Raw genomic sequence first — 19,092 nt, 5'->3', positions numbered from 1 at the left:
CCAGATATATTTTAATTGTCATTACATATTCAATTTCATTTTATTAGATTCACTTCAGTGCTCTAGATTATCAAAATTATTTTGGATCTTGGCTCTATTCCTCTCATTTGTATATCTGCATTTTTGAGAAGTGCATTATCTACTTTTGTCTAAGTCATTTTACCATATAGTTCCTTCCAAGTTGACAGTGAACAATTAATGACCTTTTGTTTTTTATTCAGCCCAGCCATTTAACTAGGTTCTACATCTATCTTTGATAGTTTTTCAACAATGTATTTGCAAAGTAATATGCTTCACTGGAAAGCATTCAGAAATAAAATTTATTTGATCTTTCTGTTCTTATTTTTCTTATGTATAAAATAAAGTTTGAATAGATTTATTTTAAAAAATCTATTTTAACTCTAAAATTGTATTTCTATATTTATGTATTTATCTTATTTTTATAATGGTAATGAATATCATGTTTTTCCCCTCTTTATTTACTAACACTTTTCTCCTCTTTCCGGATATAGTAAGTTTTCATTTTTTCTAGGCTTTCCAAGAAAATCTTGTTGTTTCAGTTAATGTGGCCAGTGTGAGTCTTTTTTCTATTAATGTTGATTATTGACATTTTACAAGTTAGTAAAGGTCTTAAGAATTTCCTAAAGTGAAAAAATTCATTAGCTAATGGATAGCCTGGGCATAAACTTCCTTGAATATAGGTATTCTATACTTGGGATATATGTCATGAAAATCCATGTTATTCTATTCTTGGTAGGATTTACCAAAAGTTTGTTCTTTGATGACATAGACTTCAAGAAACTAGAATCCTTTCATGTTTTCTTATCCATACAATTCAGTCCTCTAGAAACATTGTCCTCCTTGATGTGGCTTATATTGAAATTTTTATTGACTTTCCTCCAAGCCTGGAATTCTCATATTTGCCTTCAGCATTTCTAGCTTCCTTCAGGTTTTAGTTCAAGTCCTACCCTCTGCAAGAAGTCTCTCTTGATTTCCCCTTAATGCTCTGCTTATCCTTTCATTCTGAGATTATCACCAATTTATTCTCTATATGTTTTGTTTGTATACAGTTGTCTGTATGTGGACTCCCACATTAGATTGTGAGCTTCTTGAGAGCAGGAACTGTTTTTTTGTTTTTTGTTTGTTTGTTCTTTTTTGTTTTGTTGTATCTTCAACATTAAGCACCATGCCTTGGGCACTTAAAAAGTATTAGTTGGCTTTTCCAGTTCCAGGCCCAAATCATCATCTAATTGTACTGTCCCTTATGTACATATTTAAGGACAAACTCTATAGAGAGACATTATACAGACATTAATTGCCATTGTACAGATGAGGAAGATGAGACAGAGAGAGAGAGAGAGAGAGAGAGAGAGAGAGAGAGAGAGAGAGAGAGAGAGAGAGAGAGAGAGAGAGAGAGAGAGAGAGAGAGAGAGACTCAGAAAGCAATCTGACATGGGATATACAGCAAATAAGTAGCTGAGGCAAATAATGAATTCATTGAGCTGACTGCAAGATGGAGTTTCTTTTCCATCATATAATGTTTCTTCTAATCTAGTATGGGCTGACAAGCAAAATAATTTGTTTTTAAAATTGGAACATTGGAAAGAGATCTGGACTTGGAGGCAGAAGACCTGATTTCAACTTCTGGCTTTGCCATTATTTAGTCATAGGCCCCCATTTTCTCACATGTAAAATGATTGGATTTGGATTATTTGATGTATGAGATGCCATCTATATAGTACCTTTGAACCTCTAAGAATTATGTCTGAGGTAAGTATTAAGTGAGGAAAGTTCTTAGGACTTTTCCTGTGAACATAATACACTAGTGTTTAGAATCTTTTTGGGTGGAAGTGAGAGGGTTCTTCTAAAAATAATGTATATTTCACATTATTTGGATTGGCCCACTTTGATTCAGTAAACTTACACTATTTATTTACTATGTGTAAGAAATCTCTGCCTAATAAGATATTACTCTGGTTTTCTAATGCAAAGCTAAGAAAGATTTACATCTTTTGCTTTACTTCCTGAAATGTTTTAGATCCTGGTACTGACATTCAGAATAGTTGATTTAAGTTCTTGATATTTATGTAGCTTTTTATTTGAGGGTCTCATTTGAAACTATTCCTTTGTTTACATTTTTATGGCAACCCTGAATGTTTATTTTGTTTCAATAAAAAGCTTCAGTATTCCCTCTCTTTTAAATAGCAGTAGAAACATTTGTATTAAAGGTTGTGGTTTTATCCATTAGGATAAAAACTCCCAACTTACTACTAATATTTCCTATAGTGGTTCTTATATATTGCTGTGGCAATAATAATAGTGAAAGCATCTAGATAAATTTCAATTCAACTTGACAAGTATTTTTTAATACATTTTAAACAAGATGTTTAAGTAATTCTAGATACTAAAGGTAATACAAAGAAGAATCAAATGTAGGATTCAGCTTGAATCAAATAAGTATGTTATAGAAAGTGATTTGGGCCAAAGGATAAATCTAAACCTTATACTCTAAGAAATATGAGGAGGTATATCACATCCTAGCATGAGAGATCAAGAAAAAGATCAGGAGATGTCACCTTAACTGGATTTTCAAAGAAGAACTGGACTTCATTAGGCAAAAATGGGGAAGAGAATACATCATAGTTATGTAGAAAGTCATATGAATGACTGTTCAAGGATAAGAATGAGCAGGTTAAATTCAGTCTTCGTTGGAAGGTAGAATACATGAAAAGAATTGAGTGAAATAAGACTGAAAAGGTAAGGTGGAAAAAATGTGGGGGCTTTAAGTCTCAAGCTAAGGAATTAATATTTTATGTTGGATATAACCATATTTTAGAGGAGGGGAGTGATGATATTTTGGCAGCTTTGTGAAAGATAGATTGGAAAAGGAATAAACTAATGTCTATCAAGAAGTAATGTTATTACAGTAAGTTCAAGTGAAAAGTAATAAGAGCATAAAATTAAGGTAGTATAAGTAAAACTTAGAGGACCAGTGTGAGAAACTTTGATGGATGTATATATTCAACAAAATATGGCAATTGATGAGTTGTGCAGCTGAGGGGGAAAAAAAGGAGTCAATTAGTACTTAAATTTTGAACTAAATAATTGGAAACATGATGCCACCAATAGAAATAGAGAATTTGGGGAGATGGTCAGATTTCAGAGGGGAAATATATTCAGATTTCGGCCATGTTAAGTTTGAGGTGCTGGTGGGACATCTAATCAGTGTCTAGTAGGAAACTGGAAATATGGGATTCAATGATTTATGTTGGATTTATTAATTTGGTTATCATCTACATAAAAATGATTACAGGAAACATGAAAATAGATAATCATCAAAAAAAAAGAAAACAGAGGTAAAGGGTTTTAATATATATACTTAGAAATTATATTTGATCCATAAAATGTGGCTTATACTAAAAATGTAGTCAGAAGTAGGGTCTAAAGAAGCATGGCAGTGGAAATGAAATATTTCAACTTATTTAAGAATAGTCAAGATGGTACAGAAGAAACAGGACCTGGATTCGGGTGAACAGACCAAACAGCTGAAAGTTTCAGAAGAAGAGACTGAAAACAGTATCAGAGATAGGGATAAGAATAAGACCACAAACTCTCAGCAAGATCCAAAAAGACCTAGCAGTATAAAACTGGAGATTTTAGACTGCAGGAATTCAGTGCTTAATATCCAAAGGAGTCAGGTTAATCAAAGATTATAAGTTCAACATTAGTAATTTTTAACTCTGGTCACCTGCTGTTTAATCCCATTTACCTGATGAATCCCTATGGGATTTTGCTGGTTATAGATAGGGAGGGGACAAGGAAAAAGGATGTGAAATAGCAAAAATGAATGAGGAGTGATCAGACAAGAATGGTATCAAGGAAGCCAAAGGAAGAGAAACTATCAAGAAGGAAAAGATTGAGAACATGAGGCCTGATCAGATTCTGTCTTTGGATTAAGCAATTAGGAACACTGGCTATTTTGAAGTTAGTAGTTTTCATGGAGTGGTGGGTTCTGAAGCCATGGTTTAAGAAATGGCTTGGTTGGAGAAGTGGATTTTGAAATGAAAGCAACAGATCACAGACTGCTCTTTCTAAAGTGTAACAATAAGAAGAGGAGAGATATAAAGCATTCAGATAGATTCCAGGATCAGAATATTGCATGCACATAAATGTCTGTGTTAGCATAAAAAAGACCAGAATTTCTATTTAGGCAAATCACAAGAAAGATTGTGAAGAGAAGAGAGGAGAGAGATAGACTGAGGATGAAACACATACACACAGAGAAAAGAGAGAGAGAGAGAGAGAGAGAGAGAGAGAGAGAGAGAGAGAGAGAGAGAGAGAGAGAGAGAGAGAGAGAGAGAGAATGATGAATGGATTGATTTATTTTTAAATATCAAGGTTTAGAATCAAGGATACAAATGGATGGCATAATATTGGCAAAGAAGCCCACCTTCATCCTCTGGAAGCAGAGGGAAAGAGAAGAGGATAGGTAAGGATATAGATAAGTTTTAGTGTGGAAGATGGTAAATGAAGGCATTCATGAAGAATAACATGATTTTTATATGATCTTTACTAAGTTATTTATTAAAATGGTATAATAAAGAACAAAGAAATACTAGAAGAGTAACAGTGAGATATGTGGAAATAGAAAATATCTTGTGCTTTGAATGAACCAGTGAGGAAGCAATCTAAATCAATATGAGGATAAGATTAAATTATCATCCTCATCAGCTCCTCTTTACCAAAAAAAAATAAATAAATAAATAAATAAAAAGTTTAAAATATAGAACAGGTGCTTTGACTCCCCCCTTTTTTCCTTATTGCGGCCAGAAGTGAATGCTGAACTTATGTAAGCCATTCAGTGGTTCCTATTTTTATGTCTCAAAGCAGGGAAAATCTTCCTGTATCATTTAAAAAAACAAAACAAACAAAAGACAGCCAAATACTTAATACTTTAAAGGACATATTATCATCTTATTTTAATTTGCTTTAAACTTATAGCAAAGCTAAATAAGACTATCAACTTTAACTTAAATTTCAAATGCCTGAACTAGTATATAATGCCAACTTGTGTATTTTCAGTGAATTACAGTTTTTAAACAACCCTGTAATCTGTCTCATATGAATCTTTATTTGTACATCTTGAATTTTTTTAATGATGTAGTACAACCAGGTTTCTATAAGATGTTTGATTAAATGTGTTGAGATTTGGGATTCCTATCAACAAGCATTATTGTACCTAGAAACACAGTAAATTAAAACTAAATGCATGATCTCATCTCTTTCTTGTTTTGCACTATAATAACATAACTTGCATCAAAAGAGACTATTAGAAGATGTTCCTGCAATAAATTTGTTTAATATGGTTTTGCTATTAATTCTTTTAAGCTTTTAAGCTTGAGAATTGTTAAAATATTCTGAATTAAATGCTCTGTGGAAAATTAATCTGGTAGAAATAAAAGGAGAATATGTCCTTTGTTAATTGGTGCTATTTGTTTTTCCCTGGGGGAAAAAAATTGTCTGTCTATAGAGGAGAGGGAAAAAAAGCACACTATAGTGATAAATTCACTTCTTGTATTTTAAATGTGCTCTGTATGTAGTTTCTTTTTTGAATGCACTGTGAGCAAGAAAAAGCAACTGCTGTCCCTTTAATATAGGAGCTATGCACATTACAATAGGTGTCACTGTGTTTCTTGGTCCAATCATTGTCGGTGACTTCAGCTATTGGCTCAAAACACTGGCTGTCTGACTCCATCTGCAGGACTGTAATACCTACTCTCGTCGGATCCATTCAACACACAACTTCAGCCAGCTGAACAGACTCGCACTGCTACAGCAAGCTCATCTTGCTAACCTAATTCAGAAAACAAATGCTACAGCTCTCTATATATCTTCTTTGCAAACTGTAGCATTTTCAGGTGATCTGGGAAGCTGAAAAAGGCTCTTAGAAGCAAATATAAGAATCAAGAATCATAATGGAGATATATTTAACAAATCAAGTACTGGATCAAACTTAAAGCCAGTTTCTTATTCATCATAGTGAAAAGGTCACCTTGCCTCACTGGAAGAGAAGCAAAATATTGTTTACTTTTAAATTCTTGTCATCCATTCTATTTTTCTTAATGAGCTTACCTATGTAGACTCTCTAGCTGCACAGACAGACATACGGTCCTCATGGTAGATGACAAGGGAAAGAACATGAAATGTCTTACCTTTTTTTTGATGCTTCCAGAGACCGTCAAGAACAGGTCCAAGAAAAGCTCTAAGAAGGCAAATAGCAGTAACAGCACCAAGTTGCCACCAGTCTGCTATGAAATCATTACCTTGAAGACCAAAAAAAGAAGAAGATGGCTGCTGATATTTTTCCCCGTAAGAAGCCAACCAACTCCAGTACAACCACTGTCCAGCAGTATCACCAGCAGAATCTCAATAACAATAATACTATCCCAGCCCCTAATTGGCAGGGGCTTTATCCTACCATTAGAGAAAGGTAAGTACACAGACCATTCTGTTTACTTTCAAATTTATATTCATTTGAAGTTTTTTACTTTTGTGTATCCTCCAAGTTTTAACTCAAATATGTGTTTCCTATCTAATTCAGAAGCTTTGTTGGTAATAAAATGTGTCTCATCTATTTTCCAAATAGTACAGCTGTTTTTCTCTAAGATAAAAATGTTTTTACAAGCTGTGATATTTAACTCAATGTAGTTGTGCCCATGAGACATGCATAGTTAAATTCTTAGATAATGGGAACTTTTTACTCTATAAAAAGCTTGGATGAGTTTTCTGCTTTTGTTCACCAACATTTTTAGTGATTACAAGCATGGTTATATATATTTTACAATCTTTGTTGACTATTTTACCTCAAAGTAACTGAAATATTGCTTGGCTTTTCGATATTTGTGGCCAGTGGGACTGTGGACCGGGTGTGTAAAAAATGCTGGATGCTGTGAATTAATGAACTGCCTCTGTTTGTAGAAATGCGGTGATGTTCAACAATGATTTGATGGCAGATGTTCATTTTGTGGTTGGGCCACCAGGTGGGACACAGCGGTTGCCAGGACACAAAGTAAGCAACAGCTGCATTATCAGTTTAGATCTGGGAATAACAAAGAGGAAACTTTTAACTATTAGGCTGGAACTTAGTGTGAACAGATATCCTTTGACAGGCACTGCATGGTTGGTTATGTCTCAGGTTTATGTATGAGAGGATTGGGGAGTAGCATATCAGGGAGGGAGCTACTTCTGTGAGGTACTTTGGCTGCTTCATAAGTCTTTCTTTGCCCCTATTTATCTGTTTTTATAACCCTCACAAATATATGCACGCTCTTGAAGTTCCAGTCATATGATAAAATCTGTTGTGACTAGAAGTTGCTATGACAGGCTGGCAAAGTAGTGTGTGTTTACCACTTTCTGAGAGTTGGTTTGTTAGATAAGATTTTTCTGTGGGTGCCAGTTCAACAGTCACTTTTAAGCATTTGGGAAGCTAGTAACTTAAAGGCTATTTTTACATGTTGGATTTATATTACTATTGTAAGATTTTAATGTTTTTACTTTTTCAGATGAACTGATGTTGGTGCTATATAGCCATTGAAACTGATTGTTCATAGTAACTCTGCTGGGTAGTTTTTTGTTAAAAGTGCTTTCAATTTAGAGCATGAAATAAGATTTCCCTTTTTCCACAGTATGTTTTAGCTGTTGGGAGCTCTGTATTCCATGCAATGTTTTATGGAGAGCTTGCTGAGGACAAAGATGAAATCCGTATACCAGATGTCGAACCTGCTGCTTTTCTCGCTATGCTGAAGTAAGCATCATTTATGTGTTGGAAAAGAATTATTCATGCTGTATGGTTACATGGTTACTCTGCTAGTAGCAGTTGAAATGTGAGTTATATTTTAACATCAACAAAAAGCATGAATAGACAAAGAGATTGCTTTTTGATATTTACACTTAATACCCGAAAAAGACTGCATATGATTACATTTAAAAGCACATTGTACAATACAAACTTTTTAATTGAAAATTTAATCTTGTATCTTTGGACATGTGGTTCTGATTTAGTTTTTAATTTAGTATCTATTAAAGCAATATATCTGGCTAATTTAAGCATTACCTTAAAAAAAAAAAAAAACGCTTCATTTCTTAATGTAAAGAACACTGAATTAGGAATAAGGAGATCTAGGTTCTGTTCTTGGATGTGTGATATGATCTTTACTAAGTCACTCAATCATTCTGGCCCTTCCTTAGTTTCCCCATCTGTAAAGTAAGAAGTTTGAAATGAATGATTTTTGTGAGCTCTAAAATTCAATGACTTTTTGAGATAGTGCAAAGAGTTTTTAAAACAAACATTTCTTGGAATATCTAATAGATTTAAAGTAATAATGGAGAGAACTGCAACATTATTTAATTTAACATCAGTGCCATACTTCATCTGTTGACTCCTTTTAACCATTTAATCTCACAAAATTTTTAAAGACAAGTGCCCAAAGATAATACATGCTTGTTTTTAAAACTATACTTGTATTTTAAACTCATTTCTTAGAAGAGTACAATAAATTTCATTGTTTTCTAAGAATTGTCATTTTAGGATATCGCCAAGTACTAGAATTTGAACTACCTTTTGAAATAAATAGATATTCATTTTATGCTGTTGTTGCTTCTATTCCAGTCTATATATAGAACTCTTAATATAGGAAGTCCCTCTACCAGTGAATATCAGATGCAGCTTGTTTTTATCTTTTGGTCTTAACTTAAATGACTTACTTGCTAGTAATCAGACATTTAGGAAGTGTCAGAGGCAAGAGTTGAACCCAGGTCTTCCTGAATCTGAAAGGAAAGACATTTTTCTCTCTTTTTTAAATATGGAAAAATAAATATGGAAAAATAAAAAAATTAAATAAATATGGAAAAATAAAAATTTTTAAAGCTTTTTTAAATATGGAAAAATACACTATAGAAACAAAAAGTTACAGGGTTGCCTTTTTTTTTCTTTCTGTGTTTATTAAAGAATCATTTGTTACATTATGAGCATTAGTATCTCTTAGAATTATGCAGGCATTAACCAGTTAAAATAATCATCCTATGTAGTATGGTACTAATGCTTTATAATGTAATACTGTAGTTCTCAATTACTGCCTTTTAATCCATTAGTCATCCTAAATAATGCTTGTCAAATATCTTTTTTAACCTCTTCTTTGCCATGATATATTAAACAGAGGTAAAGATAAAGTACTGCTGCAGGGATTTCAAGTCATTGGAATCAAAAGCATATATACAAAGCAAACATGATGACAATTATTCACTGATTTATTGAGCAACTAATCCACCACATTCTGTTGTGATTCCAGGAATGGCTAAAAATAAATGTTACATTTTACATGCTATCTACTGAAAACTGTTTTTAATATCTCTGAAATTTGGACTTAAATGTATTTAGATTCTTATTTCAGCTGTGGTTTGAAAGTCTGCTAAATTCTGGAGGCTTATCAGTGCTGCTGAATATAACTTTAACATTGGAATACAGTGAAATCAGATGTACAGAGGAACATATAACTTCAAAAGTTAATAAAACAGCCATTTCTTTATTACCTTTTCAGCCATTTTATATATTTCTATGTGAATAAAAAAAAAGAAAAATTCACCTTTAGATTATTTCTTCAGTGAAGTTCCAATCTCTTATGTTTGACATTGTCTTCTATTACTGATGAAAATAATAGTATGTCATTAATTCAGTATTCTGATTTAACTGTAGAATCAGTGGTAACTCATTTGGATCAGTAGTTATCTTCAGCAGTTATAAACCAGGACAAGGAAAATAAAGACAAAAGAAATAAGATTCTATGTAAAATCACAAGTTTTACTTTTTCTTTAAAAATCCCTAGTAATTATTTTTGCTTCAGAATCAAATTTATTATAAATAAATATATTAACATCTAAGGAAGTTAATTTATTTATAGTTTTATAATGAGCATATTCAATTTTCCATCAAGTTGTAAAATATGGTCTTGTGCCATATAATACTAATCAACTATATAGTTGATATATTATTCTGTTAAAATTAAGGGGTATGGGATCCAGAAGATAACTGCTACTCTCTAACTTTAAGATCTTAGATTAGGAGACCTGATAATACTACCAGGATAAAATTAATAAGCACTGACCATACCCTATGTGGATATCAGCATTTCCTTATTCTTCTATTGAAAAGGAAGAAAGGGAAAAGAATAGGCATTTATATAGTGCCTATTTTGTGCCAAGCACTGTACCAAGTGCTATACAAATATTATCTTTTTTGATCCTCATAACAACTTTTTGAGGTGGGTGCTATTGTTATCTTCATTTTACAGTTAAGGAAATTGAGACAAATATAGGTTAAATGACTTGGCTAGGGTCATCCAACTAATGTGTCAGAAGCTGGATTTGAACTCAAGGGGGCCTGACTCCAGGTTTAGCTTTTTATTCACTGAACCAACCACTTAACTGCCTTCAGCTGATATTGAATCTTCAATACTTCACCAGTCAGTTCTGCAATAATTGGTTTATTTATCTAGAAGTTTGATTCTTGATAATTAAAGATCATGGTTATGATTTTGGGAATATAACTTCACTTATGAGCTACCATCTTTGTTTCATTATACTGTTTCACTGGGAGTAGACCTAACTTCTTGAGTTATATTTTTCATGATATTGAATCATTAAGTATCTTTTTTTGGTCAGTATATATCTTTCTATCTATGTAAATTTCTTAATGATGTAAAAAAGTACTTCTGACTAAAGGAGAGAGATTGAAAAATATAATGAATATTTCTTGTTTTTTAATACATTTTTTTTTGAGGATGGGAAATGGTGACTGATCACAAAAAGGTAATTAGGTTAAACACAGCAGGCAGAAATTTCTGAAATCATTTGTTTATATTCTGTTATATTAAAGACAAAAAGAAAGTAATAGGTTCTAAGTGTGACATCTTGTTTCCAAAGTGCACTACAGTGGTAGGACACTCTGGTTTGGGAGTCAGACAAAGAACCTGAGCTCAAATATTGCCTTTGCGACTTATTACCTATGTGATATTGGACAAATTAATTAATCTTCCTACCTGTCAGTTTCCACATCTGTAACATAAGGGGTTTAGACTTGATAGATATTTTGCATTTTGCTTCTGAAATTCCTTTTAGGTCTAAATTTATGATTCTGCAATTCTAATGCTTTGATCTTAAGCTACTTAAAGGTACTTTTCTCTAGAAATGACAATGGAATGTTCACAGTATCACAGAAATATATGCAAACTTGAGTTAGCTTTCCTTCACTTAAAAAATATAAAGTTTGTAAATAAGGTGCTACTTATTTTTAAAGTTGGAAGGAATACATGTAAATGTTTTTTTGTAATTATTTCAGACTTGACAACTTCGGAAAACTTCACACAAGTTGATATCTTTAGTTAATTGTCAATTTTAGTTAAGTAAAGGACCTTTTAAAAAAAAATCATTCACTAGTCCTAGAACTACCTGAAGTGTATTCTGCATAAAAATTACTCTTTTCAGGAAAATATAAGAGATTTTCTTTTTTTAAAAAAAATATTAAGATGTGTATAATTGTTAATGGAGGAAATTTGTGTCCTTTCACTTTTGAGTGAGTGTGCTTGTTCTCAATTATACATACTCATTTCTGGCATACACATATACACATATTCTTTTATAATGAAACTTATTTCCACAAAAGAAGACAGAAATTTTCTGCTGATGAAATCTAGTAGTTGCTCACATTAGCATAACATTTTATGTTTACAAAATATTGGATTACATTATTTAATTTATAATCACAAATCCTACTTGTGCAAGGCAAGTAGGGCAAAATTATTAGATATGCAGAATCATAGAATGTCAGAGTTGGAAGAAACCTCAGAGGCCACCTGGTTCAAGCCATATTTGATTTAAAATCCCATGTAAAACAGACCTTACAAATGGCCATTCAGCCTTGGCATGATGTAACTCCTGTTAGGGAAAACCCACTATTTTGTAAAGCAGCTTATTCCAATATGTAAAATGAATTTCCTACTTTCTAATTTTTAGAACATTTTCCCTCATGATCCTAAATCTACCTCAGCAATTTCCATTGATTGCTTCTATTTCTATTTTCCTGGATAAGCAGAAACAACCTACGACCTCTTTCAAATATTCTCCTGTCTCCCAGATCTTCTCTTCTACATTATAAACCAATTTTCTTCAACTGATTCTCATCCTGTCTGATGTCAAAGTTCTTCACTATCCTGGGCATTTTTCGTGTATGCTCTCCAATGTTCTCACCCTTATCAGTGTCCTTTCTAAAACTGAACATTCCTAACCTAAATGTAGTACTCCAGATGCAGCCTGTCCAGTAGAGAGCGCACACTGTCAAGTATTGAAATTGTTCACTTTTTTTGTCTCTCCATCATTTTTAGCATTATATTTTATCTCTTATGCAGATGGCATCTTAGAAAAAACTTATATAGTAATTAAGAAATTTCTCATGATTCTATATGCAAAGATTTCTCCCTAAAATAATTCCAAAAATCTTTTCTCTTTACCCATCTCATAAAGTATATTGAAAACAAACTTTCTTGTAAAATGAGATGAAAGTTTTGAAAGGAAACTAATATGTTCAATAAACACAGAATTATCACCTTCCTCATATTTCAGTAACTATATATTCACAAGGTTTATTTAGTTTCTTAACTGTATTGGATTAATATTCTAATGGAGACTGATTCAGAGGATCTGACAGGCCCATTGTAAACATCTCTCTGAGATAGATATTCATTTCATCTTTTTATCCAAGTATCATTTTCTCAAGTATCAGTTACTACTAAATGGTTTGTTATCATTTTGCAAAAACTCCTGATTACTAAATTTGCTTTGTAATGTATATTAATATTATAAAAATTATTGTAAGATGAAAACCAGTGCTTATCATCCTCTAATAATGCTTTTTAAAAAATATCCCTATTGTACCAGCCAGTTTTGAGTAGTCTTTCCATAAGTAGGAAATCTGATTATTTATGCTTAATTTCTTTTAATATTTGTGTATTTTTTTTTTTACATTTGAACTTTTCTTGTACTTTTTTCATTGGTTACCACTTGGACATTGACATTTTATTCCTCATTTATTCTGTTTGTCACCTACCATCTAACGGTGAAATTCCTTTATTACATTCTCAAAGATGATCTAAGATCAAAAGAAACCTTATTTATTTAACCCCTGCTGTTGAGTTGTTTTAGTTCTCTAGTCATATATCTTAGCAAGGATAACACACCTGATTATGTACTTTGCTTTTAACTCTTAGTTGATATACAGTAGGTCCCTATACATGTTTCCATACAACTTGCACATTGTTGCTTTTTCTGATGCTAATTATATAGTACTCTGCTGAAGTCCCATTACACCTGTGTCCTTTGTTTCAGATACATCTATTGTGATGAAATTGACTTGGCTGCAGACACAGTGCTTGCCACCCTTTATGCTGCCAAAAAGTACATCGTCCCTCATCTTGCTCGAGCCTGTGTCAATTTCCTGGAGACCAGTCTCAGTGCGAAAAATGCTTGTGTGCTGCTTTCCCAGAGCTGCCTCTTTGAAGAACCTGATCTGACCCAGCGCTGCTGGGAAGTCATTGATGCCCAGGCTGAGCTAGCTCTTAAATCTGAGGGATTCTGTGATATTGATTTCCAAACATTAGAGAGTATCCTCCGCAGGGAGACTCTGAATGCCAAAGAGATTGTTGTTTTTGAGGCTGCTCTCAATTGGGCTGAAGTTGAGTGTCAACGCCAGGAGCTGTCACTGAGCATTGAAAATAAACGGAAGGTCCTTGGAAAGGCACTGTACTTGATCCGAATTCCCACCATGGCCCTTGATGACTTTGCAAATGGCGCTGCCCAGTCTGGAGTTTTGACTCTGAATGAAACCAACGACATCTTTCTTTGGTACACAGCAGCTAAAAAGCCTGAGCTAGAATTTGTGAGCAATGCCCGTAAGGGCCTTGTTCCACAGCGTTGCCACCGCTTCCAGTCCTGTGCCTACCGAAGCAATCAGTGGCGGTACCGGGGTCGTTGTGACAGCATTCAATTTGCTGTGGACAAAAGGGTCTTCATTGCTGGCTTTGGGCTCTATGGCTCCAGTTGTGGTTCAGCAGAATACAGTGCCAAGATTGAACTCAAACGTCAAGGTGTCATTCTGGGACAGAACTTAAGCAAGTATTTCTCAGATGGATCTAGCAACACTTTCCCAGTGTGGTTTGAATATCCTGTGCAGATTGAGCCAGACACTTTTTACACAGCCAGCGTAATTTTGGATGGCAATGAATTGAGTTACTTTGGACAGGAAGGAATGACAGAGGTTCAGTGTGGCAAAGTGACTGTCCAATTTCAGTGCTCTTCAGATAGTACTAATGGTACTGGTGTACAGGGTGGACAAATTCCTGAACTTATATTTTATGCTTAAAATATCATTTCCAAAAGAAAGTGTGATCTTTGAAGTGCATATCTTGTTCAGACATGTTAATGCTTTGCTTATCTGCAGATAAGTACTCAGTACAGGTAATTTGTAATGAATTATGTTATGGGCAATTCTTAATTATTTTTTAGGCTAAAATGCAGTTTTCCATTCCTAACTAGATGCTCAAAAGAGCCAAGTTCTGATTAAGGCTATTATTTTAAAAGTTGCGTCTATATACTAAGAAAAATTGTGTACATTTTCTTTACTGCTTTTGTCTAATTAATCTTTTTATAATTGTCTTAAATTTCCCTTTGGGCTTTATTTTGATCATTGTGTAAATATGTAGTATAAAATGGAGTGGAGGATTATTTTATTTTTAAGGCTCAAGGGAAAAAAATAGACTAGTTTGGAAGGAAGTTCTTTTAATCTACAAGTAACAGTTGTAAGTTTGGTTGAATATATAGCAAATAGGTAATAATCATTTTTGACTTTTATTTTATTCCTTTTCATTGCTTTTCAGCTTTTGCTTTGTACTTGCTATGTGAATTAATTGGACTGGTACATGTGAAGCTAAAGGTAGCAATTTCCCTGGAGGTGTCAGTGAAAAATTGAAAGACTGGATTTTTTTAAAGGGACTCCTTGAGAACAATTAACTTACCTTTCTTTAATCTGGAAGGACAGAATTTTGAAGCACATGAATTTCTTTTGGAAGTAACTTCAAAATCATAGTTTTCATTCATAACAGAAAAGGGCTACAGGCTTGTCACTTATTGGAAAGTAGAAGAATCTTAAAGATACAAAATTGATAGCACATGTTAGAATTAACAATTTGAGGAGAGAGAGAAAAAAAAATAAAGCTTTCTCTCTACATAGCTCTTAATATATCATAGTTGCTTAATACATAATAGGATTAATTTCTATATATATTTTCTGTTAAAAGAGGACCATACAATTGTTTAGATTGGTTGAATGCCAATTAGTTAACAGAGTTCTTCACATAACAGTTTTACTTGTTTTACCTTATATATGCTTTGAATATATGATAATATATCCATTAGTGATAATTCTTTAAAATACCTAGATGGCTAGAATAGTCCCATCTAGTCACCCTAAAGTGATATTAAATACCTACAGAAAATAGAATATGATCTCAAAGGATTAAAGTGGATTATACTTAATATCCAAAACATCAGCATTGTATCTAGCTTTCTCATATGTTCTATGTACAACATAAACAAGGGATTGTCTGTTTTACAAGAAATAATCTCCCTTATAAGATTGTTTGTGGCAATTTAGTACCTACATTATTGGTAGAGTTCACTATGACTGACCTATTTGCATGTGAACTATCCATGCACTCCTGGTTGCTTTCCTGCCCAGTATGATCCTGAGATGTCTTCCCCCCCGCCACCCAGAGTGCGGCTTGTGGCTGCCTCCTTCCCCTTGCTCGGCACAGTCCTAGACTGGCTTTTTGAAGCTAGGGGGTAGTTTTGGGGTGTGTGTGCGTGTGTGTGTTTGCACACTCAGGAATTTCCTTCTTTCTATGTCTGCCATCTAGGTGGTAGAACAGAAATTATTCCTCTGTTCACCCTAGTATGGTCCTAGGCAATTTTCCTTTACCCTGCCCTCTTTAGTGTGCTACCAGGCCACTTTTTTCCCTTTACCTAATAAAACTGGGATGGCTTTCTCATTACCTAATCTAATAGAGGAGGACAGTGGATTGTCTGAGATTTCAAAGTCTTCTGTGCTGCTGTCCCCATCTATACAATCAAGAGTTGACTGTCACTGGTAATTAGAGAAAACCCCCTAGGACAGCTTTCCAAGAGCTTTAACAATAATGTGATATTGTGAAGATTGTGAATAGGAGATGAGCCAAAATACTAATGGAATAAAGGGAAATATTCCCTAGAACACTACTGCAAATTATTTTTAATATAGTTTTAAATTGCCAGTTACTCTTTGCCACCTCAAAACAAATAAAAAAATTAGCCTGATTAACCATCATGCATTCTTTTTATTAAAAAAAAATTATTAGAAACTAGGAAAATGGTATAACCCTAAGGAATTGGGGTCAACCTTATGGCCTTCTTCTGGATTATGCTCAATTCAGTGAATCATTGTCCATGCTATTCTTAAGTAGCTATGTTCTTGGTGGTTTAGGAATTAACCTGATGACAGCCAGATGGAAGAATACCCCTTTTATGTCTTCAGTAAACTCATTCTCATTTTACATTTACCTTCCATTCTTTTTTTTAAGTGCTAGGTTTACCATGTGATGAAGTTAGGCAGATTTTCTTGAATTAAAGTTGGATATTTTACTGTGGAAAACTTTATTTTAAATCTGTTATCCCTTCAGTATTTTAGACAAATGGAATGAAAAACTGATGTGCTTGCTTTTAGCTTTTCTGAGTATATTCTTGGTAGTTATAGGTTATAAAACTAGATCATATTTCTAACAAACCAGGCAACTTTGGTATATAAACACAACTTCAATAAACAGAACATGCTGTAGATGCTATTTTTAAATGTACCTGGCAGTCTTTGTATTTCAATGTTAATTCTGGGGATAGAGGGAAACTAGGCTATGTAACATTCTTTATATCTTAAATAGTATTTAAGTAAATGGTTTAATTTCTACATAATTATTGCACTGAATTTTTTTTTAAGGTGCTTAAGCTAAGCTAATTTCAGATCACAGCAGCCAGTTGTGCTTCAGGGTGCTTGAATTTAGCAAGCTTAAAGCATTATTTATGAAGGACAAATATATAAATATGAAGTACCTCATGTTGAATGTTTATTGTACTGTATCTTTAATGTAACAGTGCAGATCTTGTTAGACACATGAATGTGTATAATCATGTTAAATACAAATAAACATAAAACTGGTTCGTAGAGTTGTTTTCTTCAGTATTTTTTAAGCCTTTGTAAAAAAGAGCAGGAACAGTATTAACTTTTAACACTTTTCATTATATAGATATCACCATAAAATCACTTGCTTTGGTCCATTTTAAGTTATCTGATCATCAAAGAAGAAATAAATCTGAGACAATTCTTCAGGAACAATAAATACGTTTATCATTTATATTGTTAAAGGTTGACTATTAAGCTAATGAGATGGAGTGCATAAGATGTGTGTGTGTGTGTGTGTGTGTGTGTGTGTGTATATATATATATATATATATATATATATATATATATATATATATATGTTCCTTTTATTAAATTCCTTATTGGCTGACATTTTGATAGCATAGCCTGCAGAAACTTTTTGTGAATCTTAACAAACTAGGAAACACAAACAAATGTATTGTGCTTAAGCTAAGTGACATCTAATATATGATGGGATCATGCTTTTGGTGCCTGTTATGCCAAGCCAGGAAAATATTAAAAGTTAAAAACATAAACATTTTTATTAGCTCAATTTTCTGTTTTATATTCATTTATTAAATTAAGATCATAACCTCTGTGCATCTTTTTGCTACTTTTCAACTAGGGCTTATTATGGAAGCCTCTATATATTCACTGACCCAGTTCATCTATTCAGAATTCATCCTTTTGAAGCAAACATGCTATAAAAAAGGATTTTTAGAAATACTTCAAAGGAAAAAAAGAACTGTCTTCTTTCTTCAACTTAATCCCACATAAAACTTAAATTGTAAATATATATATATTATATCCATGAATGTCTTAGCTATTACTTCCATCACAATCTACATTAAAGTATATAAATTCCTCACTATTGAATGAGGTCTATTGGAGTGAACCTACTATCTGCCTTGTTTTTTTTTTTTTTGTTTGTTTGTTTGTTTTGTTTTTTGTTTTTTTCTATTTGTGGACCAATTGGTTATTAGAATTATCTTTCTTTCCTGATGAATATAGAAAGATAGTACTGAAACTGCTTGACTGGTAATGACAAAGAATCAAAGGGAATTCCCAAGTTAACACTTAGTATACATCTACTGTGCTCTGGACTCTGAGCTAGACACTGTTACATTAAAGAAAGAGTCGCTGAAGATGCTTTATAAATGTGATTCTTTGGGGGCAGCTAGGTGGCGAAGTGGATAGAGCACCAGCCCTGAAGTCAGGATGACCTGAGTTCAATTCTGCCCTCAGACATTTAACACTGTGACCTTGGGCAAGTCACTTAACTCCAATTGCCTCAGCAAAAAAAAAAAAAAAGGAGGTGTTTTTTTGTTTGTTTGTTTTTTTGGTACAGCTTTAAAAAGCATAGATACTTAAAAATTTTAGTTAAAATTTTTTTTTATAATTCTGGTTAATTAATGTTTATTGGAAATCTACTTTGTACATACTATTACATGTTTTCTCATATGAAATATATCCAAAAAAATTTGGCTGTAAAGCATAATTCTATAAAATGAGATCTTATTGACCTGTCATTAAGATCAAAGATGTATTTCTATTGAGAAAAAAAAAAAAACTGTTGCTATTAGACTGGGCTAGAATTGTTTTTTGTTGAGAAAAAGATTAAAATGATGACTTACCCCATTGGTCTATTGGATATTATAGTAAACCAGCACTTCTTTGCCTTTTGGGAATATTTGGAAACACTTTACTGCAGTTTTCTATTTTTACAATCTTTTCCCAGCCATTGACCCTTCACATCATCCATT

At 33.0% G+C, this 19,092-nt stretch overlaps 1 protein-coding gene across 1 annotated transcript; it reads left to right on the top strand.

The window, feature by feature from the left end:
- The first annotated feature begins 4,349 nt into the window (after nucleotides 1-4,349).
- Nucleotides 4,350-17,353, top strand: BTBD3 (BTB domain containing 3). Its single transcript, XM_074287853.1, is given in 5 exon segments — nucleotides 4,350-6,333; nucleotides 6,336-6,490; nucleotides 6,979-7,069; nucleotides 7,686-7,804; nucleotides 13,435-17,353. Coding segments are annotated over 5 exon segments (1,557 nt in total). The 5' UTR covers nucleotides 4,350-6,174; the 3' UTR covers nucleotides 14,468-17,353.
- Nucleotides 17,354-19,092: the final 1,739 nt, after the last annotated feature.

This window comes from Sminthopsis crassicaudata, chromosome 2 (assembly GCF_048593235.1).
Source record: "Sminthopsis crassicaudata isolate SCR6 chromosome 2, ASM4859323v1, whole genome shotgun sequence".
In the NCBI taxonomy this organism is placed as follows: Eukaryota; Metazoa; Chordata; class Mammalia; order Dasyuromorphia; family Dasyuridae; genus Sminthopsis; species Sminthopsis crassicaudata.
The sequence above is the reverse complement of the archived record's forward strand: the minus strand, read 5'-3'. Positions and strand labels throughout refer to the sequence as shown.